Source organism: Podarcis filfolensis (genome assembly GCF_964270895.1).
Source record: "Podarcis filfolensis genome assembly, chromosome: 12".
In the NCBI taxonomy this organism is placed as follows: domain Eukaryota; kingdom Metazoa; phylum Chordata; class Lepidosauria; order Squamata; family Lacertidae; genus Podarcis; species Podarcis filfolensis.
Window position 1 is genome coordinate 16,986,001 of NC_139614.1, and position 15,775 is coordinate 17,001,775.

At 42.2% G+C, this 15,775-nt stretch overlaps 1 protein-coding gene across 5 annotated transcripts in view; it reads left to right on the forward strand.

Annotated features, from left to right (window-relative positions):
- The window catches only part of NEK10 (NIMA related kinase 10), a 115,773-nt gene that overhangs the window by 25,428 nt on the left and 74,570 nt on the right, over positions 1-15,775 (forward strand). For all 5 annotated transcript variants that reach the window (XM_083577660.1, XM_083577662.1, XM_083577659.1 and 2 more), the window contains exons 15-22: positions 525-602; positions 3,153-3,217; positions 5,176-5,278; positions 6,368-6,496; positions 7,136-7,273; positions 10,342-10,387; positions 12,499-12,620; positions 14,243-14,345. In XM_083577660.1, coding sequence (XP_083433786.1) covers positions 525-602; positions 3,153-3,217; positions 5,176-5,278; positions 6,368-6,496; positions 7,136-7,273; positions 10,342-10,387; positions 12,499-12,620; positions 14,243-14,345 — 784 coding nt within the window. The remainder of the gene's footprint in view (positions 1-524; positions 603-3,152; positions 3,218-5,175; positions 5,279-6,367; positions 6,497-7,135; positions 7,274-10,341; positions 10,388-12,498; positions 12,621-14,242; positions 14,346-15,775) is intronic.

Below are 15,775 nucleotides of genomic sequence, written 5' to 3' on the forward strand. Positions count from 1 at the left end.
TAAATGTACAAATCAGTGGGTTTTCCCCCCAGGGGGTACTCAAGGGCACACAGTACTGGCACCTCTCTTTTTTGTTGTTAAAAAGTATGGCACTTACTGTAACAACTTTATGGTGAGTACCGGCACCTGTTTTTTCTAGAAGAAAAAGCACCGGTACAAATAAATCAGTACCATAAAGCAGTGGTTCCCCATTGGTGGTCCGCAGACCCCGGGGGTCCACATAACCCACATAATGGTGTCTGTGGCACCATTCACATAACAAGAACTACCACACAGATATCGAAATTTTCAAAGGTAGGGAGTTCATGACTTGGCCTTTGAAAAGTCCGCAGTATGTAGCTAATTGGGAACCACTGCTGTAATGTCTTCCTCGACTGAGGACCTGCAGACTTGACTTCTGCTGAGTAGTTTGAGAGGTTCCTTCACAAGAACTTAACATTTGCCGTTAATTCCACAATGTGTAAGTTATGGTTTAACATTTGACTGTTCTTTGAATGTATATTCTTCAATGTGTGCTTTCTCAGGAAAATGGCGTCTACACAATAGCAAAGCTGATTTTACCTAATAAACAAAGGAATGTAGTGAAAGCCAATTTATTACAGGTAATCTTTTTTCCTTTATTTTCAACTTTCTATGCAAACCTCTGAGCACTTAAAGTGAGACATGGTGGTTGATTGTGTATTTCTTTAAGGTAACTTCTGTACTGAGCAACTATCTTACTTTTAAAAGACATCTGAAGGCAGCCCTGTTTAGGGAAGTTTTAAATGTTTAATGCTGTATTGTGTTTTTAATATTCAGCTGGGAGCCACCCAGAGTGGCTGGGAAAACCCAGCCAGATGGGCGGGGTATAAATAAATAAATATATTATTATTATTATTATTATTATTATTATTATTATTATTATTATTAAATGCAATTAGATACTCCTGCATAACAAAATACAACATACAGTATACATCGTGCTTTAAAAACTCCATATGACACGCACACATATATATGCTCTGATACAGAATAACATAAGACACTGTACATCAGAATTTTTCTACCTTTTTCCCTGTAAAACTCCCTACCAAGGTGTAACCAAATTCTGCAGTGGGAATGCATTTTGGACAGATTTGCTTGCCATGACGCTCCATGTTGGGCACAAAGATTCCTACATTGCAGGGGGCTGGACTAGATGACCCTCATGGTCCCTTCCAACTCTGCAATTCTATGATTCTATGTACAACCATTAAGACTTCTAAAACTGCTTGGCATTTTGAGGAGCAAACTGGTCAGACGAAAGTGGAGGTGGTGGGGGAGAACCATGGGGCTGTGCCGTGGGGAGGTAGGTGGAATGCATGATCTATGGAAAGCAGGGTGGCATGGGCTGGCTGGACACAGAGGAATGGGGGGAGGCACAAGTTGGGAAACCAGCAAGGGAAGAAGGCTCAGATCCCAGGAAGTTGTGGGGGGAGAACGATGAGTAGTCAGAGGGTGAAGACTGGGAGGAGGAGGTGTCAGAAGCTGAAAAGGTAACAGGGTTTAGTGGCAGAGAACCATCCAGAATAAGAGGCCGAAGCAGAGGCTGGAGAGGAGCAGGGCAAAGAGACAGGCTGCTGAAGAAACTAGGATGTCTCCCCCTCTTGCTTCAGCAAGCTCCCCTTCCCCTCTCTCCCGGGACCAGAAGAGTTAGACAGATCTATAAGAGAACAAGAAGAACCTACGTTTGAAGAAGATTGGAAAATGTTTACTGAGTATATGGAGGGAAATTGTGTACACTTGAAAATGTTGGCAGCATTAAGATAAATTCAACAGTGTAAATAGGTTTCGATGGAAGCAATACGGTGGTACCTTGGTTGTCGAACGCCTTAGGTGTCGAACAAATGGGCTCCTGAACGTCGCATACCCAGAAGTAAGTGTTCCGGTTTGCGAATGTTTTTGGGAAGCCGAACGTCCGACGCGGCTTCTGCAGCTTTCGATTGAGTGCAGGAAGCTCCTGCAGCCAGTCGGAAGCTGCACCTTGGTTTTTGAACCGTTCCGGGAGTCGAATGGCTTAAATTCGAGAACCAAGGTACCACTGTAATGGAATATTGAATTGTTTAGTTTATGTAAAATATGCAGGGATTTATGCTATGTAAAGGGAATCATGGAAAGAGAAGAAGAGAAGTCATTGATATTTTAAGGTTGTATAAATGAATATTATTTACATATATATATATATATATATATATATATATATGCATGCATGAGAGTTATGAAGAGGAAGGAGCAGAAACTGTTGGTAGAGTCTCCAATTGCTTGCAAAGGACCCAGGGAAGAAAGAGATTTAGGTAGCCTTGGGAAGGCAGGGACCTTCACTCCCCACAACTGCCTCATAGGGGCAAGACCTACTGAGAAGGGTTACCATTCTCATTAGGCCTGGCTCCCCTGAGCAGGCCTTGCTTCTTCTAATTAAGAGTTAACTTCTAATTAAGAGTTAACTTCATTTACTCTGTGTGATTTGTTTGCTGGCTGGCTCCTTGACACGGGAAGAGGCAAGGAGCTATTTATGACATTGAAGCCCCTTCTGCTTCTCCACATGCTAGATTCTGCAACTGGTTGTTTAATGGCGTGACAGCATGCATATATGGTCCCAATCGTTTTGAAAAACGCATTACCATGTAATGCAAAAAATAAATGAAATATATGAAAATGTCTGAGGCATCACAGTAGTCTCAAATTCTGTGCTTTACTTTATGAAGTGAGACACCTAAATAATTTGTCACTGAGGCAAGGTCCTGAATCTATGTACCCAGTAAGCTGGTTTGATCATTCTGACATTTTTACGGGATTAGCCATTTTTGTACTGCTTGCTTTAAACATGGATTTAAAATGCCAGTAGAGGTCTGGGAGTGCCAACAAATTCATATTTTTAGTAGAGCAGCAACAGTTCTTACTGTTGATACACTAAATTGAAACGGAGATGGATGTCTTTTTAATTTCCAGCATAATTTTTTTTCTTCTTCTGTTACTTCAGAAAGATACCAGGCTTTTTGGCCACATTCTTTGGCTACAAGGAGTTGTTGATTTAGTAGTCTACAGGCATGGACTTCTCAGGCAAAAGCAGCTAAATGTGGTCGGTAATGCTTCTGCATAGAATTACCTTAATGTATTCATTTCCCTCTCTCCAGTGCTATGCCTTCAGAGCCCTGCGATTCCTTTTCAGTATGGAAAGGAACAGACATCTCTTCAAAAGGTATGCAAATTTAATATTAGAAGAGATTACGCTCTCAAAATGTTCACTTGAGTTACAACAAAAAGCCTGCAGGTTAATGCTTAGCATTAGGCTTAAGTCTTAGTTAGATTTACTGTTTTGTAGCTGGGGTAACCGAAAATGAGATAGATGACATTGTTGTCCATAGATGTCTCTGCAAAGAAAATGTAACTGTGTTTTAGGTCCAGTTCAAAAGCTCAGATGCCACACGGAGATCTCTAGAAACATTTCTGGCACCTCTGCGTCGGGGGCAGTAACATTTCATTGATCTGCTCATTTATATTTTTTAAAGGATTTGTGTTTCAGACATTGCCAAATGTCACTGAAGCAGTTAGAAACTGATTTACGGTAGAATAAGTACAGCGAGAGGGACTTTGAAGTGTGTCTGGGAGCTGTAAATGTGAGGTGTTGAATGCATTCACTCTGAGTACTGGAGTAATATAATCATTTTAAAGGGAGGAGTTATGAATGCACTGGAATTAAATGGCACATCCTGGGCTGTAGCTGACAGAGGATGATGGCTGAACCTAAAGATTGACTAGGGTGGACAAGAAGCCTGGAGAGATTATTAACCAGAGTATTAATAGGCTAACAAATAGAAGGCTGGAAAGTCTCTCTCTGTTCTTCCCATGGCAGATATGCACATAGGGACAGATTTGCCCATTTTTCTAAACTATTGATTATATACTGCTTAGACTTCATGGTACAGTTTCACGATTAAGCCCCTTTGTGGGAAGAAACACCGATTGTACCGGAACAGCGTCCGGGTCTTGACTCACGAGTTGATGTTGCTTCTACCAAATACATGAGTGACTCTGAAGAAAATGACTACTGTAATTTATTTGTTTGCCTGTTTATGCTCCTTATCACGGAGCAGTTGCCCTTGGTGATATATTTTTGTCTGACAAGAAGATAACATGCCTGTTGTTCTGGGACCTGATCAAGGAAATTCCTATTTATTTTTGGAGTGAAGTGTACCTCCAATTTCAATTGAGGAGAAAAACAGCTCAGTCATCAGTCTGGAAACATTGCAGTCGAATAATGCATTAAAAATTGTGCGCTCTTTCTCTCTTTCTCTTTCTTACATTTAATATTGGCTCAAGATAGAGAACCTTCATGTGATCAGATGTTGAGCAGATATTTCAGACGTTTGGGGTTCAGCATGGACTTTTAGCACATAGAAGTATTTCCATCAGCCTTCTGCATCAGTGTCATAGCATGATTCATATAACTTTTTTTGAAGCATAAATGGAATTAGGGATAGCAGCTTTCCTGTTTAAAAACATGTATTTTCTTTCCCATCATTTTCAGTGTTTCTAAAACTAAATGCAAGGCCATCTTTCTAGTGAGGTCAAATTAATTAGCAGAATGTCATGCTCATTGACTGTATTTCTACTCTGAATAAACAACCCTTGAAAAGACGCTTGTGGGGTTCAAAGGCTGGCTGTTCTGAAGCTACTGTCTGAGCCAGTAAAGTAGACAATCTGTTCTGTTTCTTGTGTTAATGACATGGCTACAACTCCTTAATATAAAATTTATACTGGCAGAATATAACTGTACTGTATAAGAGCTACAGGATTTTTTAAATGTTAAATGGTATTTGGTTTGAAGATAGGGGATCTGACCAGTTCAGGGGTGTTCATCCAGTCACTCCTTCAGCTATTGCTGTTGGGGCTTCCATCTTCCATTGCCATTGGACATGCTGACTGGGCCTGGTGGGAGTCAGGAACCAAGAACATTTGGAGAGTCATATGTCAACCACCCTTTCTTTATCTCATTAAAATCCCTGTGGTCCTTATTAACACAATTTTGTCCCTAGAAAACCAGTCAACCAATAACAATTATTATTCAGCGAAGTGAAATTAGACATCTCCCCTGCAATGTAATTGGGTGTGAACTTTATGCGGCATTCTATAAATAAATAGTTTTGCATTTTGTAGGCTCTTCCCTACACACTTGTTTGAGAGCTTCATTGACATTGGGCATTATGTTCGGGAGATAAGTGCTTATGAAGAGCTGGTATCGAAGCTAAATGCATTACTGGTAAGTAGTAAATGTTTGCTTACTTCCTTAGTCACACTAACACACTGCTAAAAAAATTAAGCTTACCCTATCTTAAAAATACACATTGTTAATGAAGAGATCTTGCAAAAAATAAAAAATAAAGTTTCATAAACACGTGGGCTTAGACACCTCTCCAATCGAAGCGGGTGGCAGGCTATGGGATAAAGGTGGCTAACCTCCAATACAGGGGCACAATCTGCCCCGACCCCAATATTCCTGATCCTCTAGGACCCCACCAAATTTAGCGAAAGCAAAATATTGGGGTGTGCAGAGCCCGGTAGCCTGATCATCATTTCGACCATTTGATGAGCAGAGATGGGGTGATAACCCTCAACAGTGGCGTAACGTTGTTTGCTGGTGCCCAGGGCAAGCATGTGTCCACACCGGATGGGAGGGGAGTGTTAGCCTAGCCTTCGCTGCTGTAGTAACCCCATCCCCACCAGAGCAAAGTGGTGCCATGCTGAGCCACTTGCCCACCTTGCAGAAGGAAGCCCGGCTGTCCAATGTCACCATTGGTGGGCAGAGAGGAACACCAGGCTGGCCACACTGGGGGTCCCTGGTTTGTGTCCCCTCAAAAATTGTGTGCCTGGGGCCACACACACCCTTGTGCTCCCCATGATATGCCCCTGGCTCTCCATCCTCAGCTGATTTGCATGGGAGGAGTGCTTTGTGCCTGTTTGTGTGTCTGCCGTTGTGCATGTCGTGTGTCAACTGCACGTATGAGACTGTGGTGACCACACTGCTTTTGGCCGCACCCAACCACTAGGATGTGTTGCTTGGGGGGATGGATATGACCCTTTGGAAAAAAAGACTTGGTCACTCCTGCCCTAGGACAAACGACAAACCGCATAGCCAGCTTTTTCATCCATGTTCTCTTGCTGTCGGAGCCTGACACATCAGCACAATAACCACGGAAGGGTTCTTGGGTTCTGCGAAAGAATTAGATGACCAGTGAGGGAGAAGGTGATCTCTAAAGCATATAAAGCCCATGTTGTTAGCCCAGACCAATGTCCTATTAGCGAAAGATTGCATAAATCGAAACAGTCTTTTAACTCATTTCATGACTAGGAGGATGAAGTGAAGCAAATTGCGGAAAACATTGAAGACATTAATCAGAACAAAGCACCTACGAAATACATTGGCAATTATGCAATATTGGACCATCTTGGCAGTGGAGCGTTTGGAAGTGTTTACAAGGTAAATAGGCTTTGGGATATGTATCAGATCTTGCCATGCATTTATATACTTTCACTCGACCATTGCCTGTGATGTTATTGCAAATTTGTTTCACTCTTTTCCCAACTGTAAAGGTGGACCATATGCTGGTTTACATTGTTACACAGAGCCTTGGTCTGTTGGCCCCACTATTTCTCTGGACCAGGCTGTCCCATGATCTCCCTCCAGTTTATTCAAATGCAAAATGGTGCTTAGAAGGGCTATCTTTCAGCACTTGACCCCCTCCTCAAATCTTCAATGTGTGTCTAGCGATACCGGTGCTATTATATGGGATTCCTGTAAAGATTACTGACATAATATAGGTCAAGTACTTTAAATAACTTGCAATGCATTATATGAATACAAAATAGTATTTGTTCTACCGTGCTGTAGTGCATCTGAGTAGGCTTTAGATCCCCAATTTCTGCATAGATCTGTTACTATTTTCTTTCATATACATTTTGATTGCCCTATGGAGGCTTCAGTGAATTTCAAGCTGGTTATTAGATGCTTTTAAAAAAAGGACGTTTCTTAAAATAGACACAGTACAGTTAGTTTTGATGAACAAATAGTGCTTGTTTTAATCTTGTTCCTTATCTGTTGTTCTTAACCCCCACATAGGTTAGGAAACGCAGCGGTCAGAACCTTCTAGCGATGAAAGAAATTAATTTACATAATCCGGCATTTGGAAAGGACAAAAAGGACAGAGACAGCAGTGTGAAGAACATTGTCTCTGAACTAACTATAATAAAAGAGCAGGTGAGTCAAAACATACCAGGAATAAGTTTCATCGAAATTAGTGGAATTCTCAGTGGTATGGTATTTAGGTTTTTGAATGCCAACCGGAAAGTAACTTGCTTACACTGATGATGCTTTGTTTTGTTTTTAAGTACCTTCACACCTGTAATAATAATGCTCTTAGGTATCGTACTGAATACGTTGCTGTGATATGTGCCAATTGTACTTGTGTTAAATACAAAAATAAAACAGCATCAGTGGCAACCATTTCTGTGAAGGTTTTCTACACCAGTTGAACTGAATGCGCATTTGTAGTTGGTTAGCCAATCCAGAGGAAGCTGGAAGAAGTGGGATTTATATGCGCAGTCGCCGTCTTAAATTGATTTTTAATGGTTTTTAAGCATGTCTGGGACACGGGTGGCATTGTGGGTTAAACCACAGAGCCTAGGACTTGCCGATCAGAAGGTCGGCGGTTCGAATCCCCGTGACGGGGTGAGCTCCCGTTGCTCGGTCCCTGCTCCTGCCAACCTAGCAGTTCGAAAGCACATCAAAGTGCAAGTAGATAAATAGGTACTGCTCCGGTGGGAAGGTAAACGGTGTTTCCGTGTGCTGCTCTGGTTCGCCAGAAGTGGCTTAGTCATGGTGGCCACATGACCCGGAAGCTGTACACCAGCTCCCTCGGCCAATAAAGCGAGATGAGCGCCGCAACCCCAGAGTCGGCCACGACTGGACCTAATGGTCAGGGGCCTCTTTACCTTTAAGCATGTCTGACTTTCCGCTCTACCAGTTTGTTATTGAGGTTACTTCCTCATTCATTTCTATGGAGGTCGCAGTCCTCATGCATGGCAAAGATGTCCACATGGAGGAGATAACCTTTCCATTGAAGGAAATGGGGAAACCCATTCTCATGTAAACATTAGAGAGCGATGCATCTGCATCAGGGTGAATGCACGTTAAGAACCAACAGAGAAAATGTGCTCAGGCAATTCAAATGCTCAGTGCAAGCATATGCAAGACCAAGCATTTCCTGACCCCAGTTGCCAGCCCAGCAACTGTAATTTTACACTGTGAATTGAGGAGTAAAAAAAAAAAAAAAAAGGATCAAACCTCAACAAGAAAATGCACCGACAGCAATTTGGTTTTTTTGGGTTAGAACACCTTGTGTTCTGATTTAAACTCAATCAGAACTAGCTTGCAAGTAACATGACTTTTATTTCAATGCATATTTTGAAATAGAATTGCTATTTCAACGTATTTTCCAGTTGAAACGTTTTACTTGTTTGTTCTTTGGACTGTGTGTAAAGAGTTGTAGCCTAATGGAACCACGGAAGCGAAAAAGTTGCTCTATTACCTACGCAGAATATATATATATCAAAAAAAATGTCATGCTACAACACTTGGCAGTCACCAGGTAATGACAGGGTGCCAATACCGCTTTGTTTTTCAGGTTCCTATTTTCCCTGCTTTAGGGAACAGAAATATTTTCCAGTTACATTTGCTTTCCCCCACATAACCTCTAGCTGTAATGAGCAGGGGGCAAATTTCGGCAGGAAAACATGGTATGGGAGAGTGTTACAAATTATTCCGCCCCTGAATTGTGGACCTGGTCGGAATAGCTGCTCCCCACAGCTGCTTTTGGTTTGTAAAGAAAGAGCACAGAATCCCAATGCACTATTAAAGTAATGGGATGCTGGTAGTGCTGTGGTCTAAATCACTGAGCCTCTTGGGCTTGCTGATCAGAAGGTTGGCGGTTCGAATCACAGCAATGGGGTGAGCTCCTGTTGCTCTGTCCCAGCTCCTGCCAACCTAGCAGTTCGAAAGCATGCCAGTGCAAGTAGATAAATAGGTACCGCTGTGGTGGGAAGATAAACAGCGTTTCTGTGCGCTCTGGTTTCCGTCACGGTGTCCCATTGCGCCAGAAGTGGTTTAGTCCTGCTGGCCACATGACCCAGAAAGCTGTCTGGGGACAAATGCTGACTCCCTCGGCTTGAAAGCGATATGAGCGCTGCAACCTCATAGTCGCCTTTGAATGGACTTAACCGCCCAGGGGTCCTTTACCTTTACCTATTAAAGTAACATCTAGTTTAACCCCTAAATACTGTAGAACATACATGAAGGACCATTATTAAGCTAGCTATCATAAAGTCTTGCTATACATTCATTAAGCTGGAGTCTCATGGATTTCACGTGCTTAGGGTCGCATTATGAGAACCAGTTTCTCATATCCTTTTTCCTGCTGAAATATATGAAAATGCATCTAAGACATAGTGTGAAAGTGACTGTATGTGTGTGGTGGTGCTCACATAAGGAATTTGTGGGCCCTTTTCATGTTGCACTGGGCAAACTCTATTGGTATTTGCAGCTTTACCCTTCCCTCTTCTCCCCCTTGCAGACCCCACAAATCCAGATGGTCCCGCAACCGCCCAGAGTCAATTGTGGGTGTGTGGGTGTGTGACTGGAGTGGGGTGGGAGGAGCAGAATGTGAGGTCCCCTTGTGTACTGAGTGGAAGTCCAATTCACTCTCTCACATAGACCATTGAACTTTGCTTACTGTGCTCACCTATTTTTATTTCTCTTTCTTGAAAAAGAACAACCCTTACATAGGAGACAATGAAATATTTGAGGGGGCTGCACCCCCCTAAGTTGATGGGCGTTGCCATTGCACCACGTCATGTGATTGATTATGCGGGGCAGTGCTTACCTGGGCCTGCTCAATATTGTATTCAAGTTGGCCCCTCGAGTTACCCCCCCTTTTTTAAAAGCATTCTGCAAAGTAGGCCATAAAGAGACCAAATACCGATAAAAGGGGAGAGAAAACCTTACTAAAGAGAACTGAGCAATTTCGGGGAATACAGTATTTCCATAGGCAGTATAGAGAAGGCAGACGTTATGGTTATCTCTTACTGATTCTGGCCACAATATCTTAAATAAAGAAGTGATTCCTGCACAGTATTAAAGGTCAAGATACTGTTGGTGTTCACAGTCTTAAAACGTATTTGCCATAACTGCCACCAAGAGGAACATTCTGAAGATATGATACAAATGGATGTTCCATCTAACCATAACTGTATACATTATTTTTATTGTAGCTTTATCATCCTAATGTCGTACGATATTACAGAACCTTCTTAGAAAGTAAGTATGCACTTTCAGGGCTACATTCCATAACGAGTATATTGTTATAATAAGATTAAAGGGTAAAAAAGATAACTACAAAAAGAAAATGATCTATATATTTTCTGTTGTCGTCAGGAAGCTTATATTCCAGCTGCAGCCCCCACATTAGGAGACCTGGGAAAAATTGATTTGATTTCAGGTGCAATCCTATACCTACTTACCTGGGAGTAGGGCTTTTTTTCAGCCAGAACTCACCGAACTCAGTTCTGGTACCTCTCAGATGGGCGCCATTGCCATTATAGGAGAATAAGGGAGGCATTCGTGGTGAGTTCCAGCACCTCTTTTTCTAGAAAATTAGCACTGCCTGGGAGTAAACCACATTTAACCCAGTAAACCTTACTTCCGAGTAGACATGTATAAGATTGTGCTTTAGTCAGGATTCAAATAGAAGGTGAGAGACTTGAAGCATCAGTATATAGGCGGGATTATGTCAGGTCTGGGACACGGGTGTTGCTGTGGGTTAAACCACAGAGCCTAGGACTTGCCAATCAGAAGGTCGGCGGTTCGAATCCCCATGACGGGGTGAGCTCCCGTTGCTCAGTCCCTGCTCCTGCCAACCTAGCAGTTCAAAAGCACGTCTAAGTGCAAGTAGATAAATAAGTACCGCTCCGGCGGGAAGGTAAACGGTGTTTCCGTGCGCTGCTCTGGTTCGCCAGAAGCGGCTTAGTCATGCTGGCCACATGACCCGGAAGCTGTATGCCAGCTCCCTTGGCCAATAAAGCGAGAGTCGGCCACAACTGGACCTAATGGTCAGGGGTCCCTTTACCTATGTCAGGTCTGGAAATAAAAATCTGCATTGTATCCCACTAACACCTGTTCAGGGTAATTGAATGGACCCAAGTTAGTCATGTTTTTTAATTTTAATGCATCTACTCTGACTAGGAGTGATGTTGGATACAATCCTCTATTTTTCCTGCATGCTTTCCTTTAGAGGTTGTTGAGGATTTTGGCCTAGATGAATAAGATGCAGATAAATGTTTGCAAGGATGGAGACATACACCGTAGGCTGTGTGTTCCTTGTGCTAGAGGCCAGATGCCAATGATGTTCCAGGTGGCTCATAACTCTGAACCGATCTCTGTGGCTGGAGTCCTGGGTGGCTTCCGCTTGGACCTTGTTGACCACCATTAGTGTAACCCGGACTTTTTTAAAGGGTATACAATACTGACACCTCTTTTTGTTGCTGTTATGAAGTGCGCCGGTTACTGTAACAACTTCATGGTGAGTACAGGCAGCTAGTTTTCTAGAAAAAAAGGACTGAGTATAACCCAGACAAAGACTAGCCCAACTTATAGTGTTGTGGATGCTTTAGATTTGCTAGTTATTTATGTATGCCACTACTGCGGCCCGTATTTTGTTAGCCCAGTAATGGAAAACAAGTGAGGTCTCAGCTAAAGAAGAATGGCAACTTAAACCGATGGAATATGCACAGCTTGCGGACTTAACATATAGAATAAGAGAACAAGAAGAACCTACGTTTAAAGAAGATTGGAAAATGATTATTGAATATATGGGAGGAAATTGTGTACACTTGAAAACGTTGGCAGCATTAAGATAAATTCAACAGTGTAAATAAGTTTTGATGGATGTAATAAAGGAATATTGAATGGTATGAAAAATGAACCATGGAAAGAGAAGAAGGGAAGTCATTGTTATTTGAAGGATGTTTAAATGAGTATTCTAAATTCAGATTTGGGTGCTTCATAGGGGGCCGTAGAGAGTGGGGCAGGATGAGAGGAATGATAAGTCTCTCTTGCACAAGTGGGGCACCACAACTAAATATCACACAGTTTGTACTGGCAGTCCAATTTTAGGGATTTTTGAGAAGGCACCATTGTAAGGGTTTAACCATTTAATCATTTTCCTCTGGTGGTACAGATCCCTCTGCTGTTACATTCCTGCCAGAGTAGTGGTAAGCCACTTAGTCTGCCTATACAGGAATCATTGGTCAGACTGGATTCCAAAATGCTCAGGAGGTATACCCGGATAATGCCTCCTGGCCAATCACTGGGCACATAAATGAAATGTTCCCCCTTGTTTTGCTGCTTCTATTTCGTTTTGTTGCTTCTAGGTGACAGGCTGTACATAGTCATGGAGCTCATAGAAGGGGCACCGCTGGGAGAACATTTTCATTCTTTGAAGGAGAAGCAGCAACAGTTTACGGAAGACAGACTATGGCACATATTCATTCAAGTAAGGACCTGCGCGTATCTTCGTTGCTTTTGTCTTGTTTTCTTGCTCCTAGAATAGACATTCATCGCTGCTTATCAGTCAGGGATCTGTCCTTTTGCACTTCGCAAAGTGCGTACACGTTGCCTGCGCTATGCAGTTGATATATTGCACCCAAGGTGAGATAAACTAAATGTCACTGGTGCTGAAGCATATTACAATGGAGCTTCTTAGATGAGGCAGTGCAGAGAATGTAAGATTCTGGTGGTCGTCAGCAGAAGTGAAAATGACAAAGCCTGCTGTACACACCACCCCTTCCCTTTTCTGAGAAGTTCACAGGAACATAGGACTCCACCAGAAGCAATGCCATCTCTGTCCCAGCCCACCTCCTAGATTCAGTGCTAAGAGGGCTGTACATGGGAACCCAGCAATCTGACTTATGTCATTGGTCCATTAGCTCAATATTGTCCGTGTTGCTTGTTGCAACAGGCGCGACGGCTCTTTTCCCCCTGGCACTGTTGGGCCTGTCCACTCACTTAAATATAGTGCACCCACCTCACAGAATACCACTTCCACAAATTCTCTCAAACTACCTTAGGTTATCTTGTGGGGGACTTGCGTGAGGGAAAACTTAGTAATTTGGAGTCTCAGGCAGGATTTGTTCAAATAAACAATAATGATTTTATTTAACAAGGAAGTTTATGACCCGAGTGGATAAAACTTAGGATACTTCAGTTTACAATGTTATTTCACTTCAAGGTTTTCTCAGTTGTTTCACACTTAATACTTTGGTTCTTAACTTAATACTTTGGTTCTTAATAAGGTGGTGCTTTCTGTCAGTTACACACCCCTTAGACAACCCTACTCCTGAGGTACTCCAAGTAATAGACCCAAGGTTTCACTGGTTTGGGAGTCTTCTCCTACTAGAAGAATCTCTCCCCTCCTGACTGGAATGAGACCTAAGTAGACTGTCTCTTTACAGCTTCTACTTCTCCTGTCTTAACCTCAGCCTCCTAGTTAATTCCTGGTCTAATTACTCTTACAGGACACCACACACTGTCCTTCACACTAAGCTCAGAGACTCTTTTCTCTAGCTTGTGATATTTTCCTCAGAGTGGATGTTTCTACTCAGAACCAACTCTCACTCCCTATCTTCCTACCCGTCCTCCCAACCTCAGTCCCAACCTACGCCAACACTCCCTCCAAAATTCACTAACTGTCTCTCCAAATCATCTCCTTTTCAACCCCCCCTCAGAACCTCGGCCAATCAGAGGCTGCCATACATTAACCCTTTTCTGGCATGGGGAAAAGAAAAAGAAAATACTTGGGGACCCAACCTGCCCCAGCAAAAACAAACTTTTCCGTAACACCTGTCAGTGAAGCTCTGGGCTTTCAGGCAGTGGACATCGCCAGCCCAATCTGAAAATGCATGGGGTTGAACCTGAGGCCTTGCACAGCTTTACTGTTGAGCTACAGCCCCTCCCTATAGCAAATGGCTTTCTTAAATGGTTTCGTGCTCCAAAGTTTAGATGCAACTCTTCCTGTAAGACACTTGCTCCTCATGTCCCAAGGTTCTAAGATACCCCTTGGTTATTGCTGGTGAATATGGCCTTGCATTTGTGCTAAGACTTTTCTTTGTTGTAAAGCTGTGTTTAGCTCTTCGGTATTTGCACAAAGAGAAGAGAATTGTCCATCGAGACCTCACTCCAAACAATATCATGCTGGGAGATAAGGATAAAGTAACCATCAGTAAGTTCTAGTTTTGTAACCTTGGACTGTTGAAGTAGAAAGTGATTTCTTTCCATTGTGAATTGCAGTAAATTAATTCAGAATAAATGAAATCACCAAACCATTTCTAATGCATATCTACAAGCGAAACCTTTTCTTTCCAGACAATACTATACTGTTTGTATCTTTCCTGTGTATGGGGAAACTTAATACATTTCTTCTGCATTATTTCTTTATTATTTAAATCCTTCAGTTGTTCATAGTTCTCAGGCTTGCTTCTGTTCTGTTTTTACACTCTTGTGGTTTCCTTCTAGTCCAGGTGTTTCATTTTGGTTTTCTAAAAAAGGGAAGACATAAGCACAACTATTTGCCACAGCACATTTTTGTTTTTCAAATTAGTATGCTGGCCTTTCTCCAAAAACTTCAGGGTGACAATTGGTCTGTTTGGATGATCAAATTCTGGCTTAATAAGCCAGGATACGCACAGAGTTATTGTCTCTGTATTCTGCTTTTACTTTGCACAACTAGTAAAACAAACCAGGAAGCTGTAGTTTACTATGACTTTCTATTTTGCGAGAACTGGGAACTATGGGTAGACTTTCAAACTAGACAGAATTTGGATGCCAGCATTAAACCATGCAACCAAGAATCATGGTTAAGGGTTTTCAATCATGTTGGAATTTGGATTCCAAATCCTGGCTTGTTGGGAAGCCTTTAAACATAGTTTTCAGTTCACATGTAAGGAGAAGCTGTGGTTAACTATGTTCCTTTGGGGTTTTCCTTGATCGTGTGGAGGTAGGAACAAAGTGGGAACAAGGAGTCTTCATACCAAATTTGTACATATTCTGGTTTCTTAATCCTTGATGTGATTGCCTGAACATGGGCAGGATTCACAATCCAGTAATGATATCAGCTCAAAGATATTTAAATGTTATGTACACACACTGATGCATAGTTTTTGGTGGTTAGAGGCACACCTAGTGCCTTGTTCCCCTTCCAAACATAAGGAGAATATAATTCAAATGGGCTCAATGTCATTGCAACTTCATTTGATGTAAAATAAGTATATTCAAAGAGCCAACTGTCCAATGTTTATCCAGACTGAGACCAGATTTGTGTTGAGTGTATTTGCTTCCTGGCAAACAGTTGTCAAAGTGGGAATGGAATAAGTGGATGGTGGGCAGTTGTGGTTGATATTGACCCATTACTGAATTTGTTTCAATATCTGTTTGACATATCCTTCAATGGCACACAACTGAGCCCATATTCAGCCTGGAGTGGATACTGTTGAGATGAAAGTACCCCTTGTGGGATGTGTGTGTGTGCGTGTGAGAGAGAAAGAGAGACAGACAGAGAGAGAGAGTGTCTCAGTATTTAATTAGGCAGAAGGAAGGAGAGAGAGGTAATCTTCACTGTTGTTGCAAGTTAGGAATTTAATAATTCTTCATTCA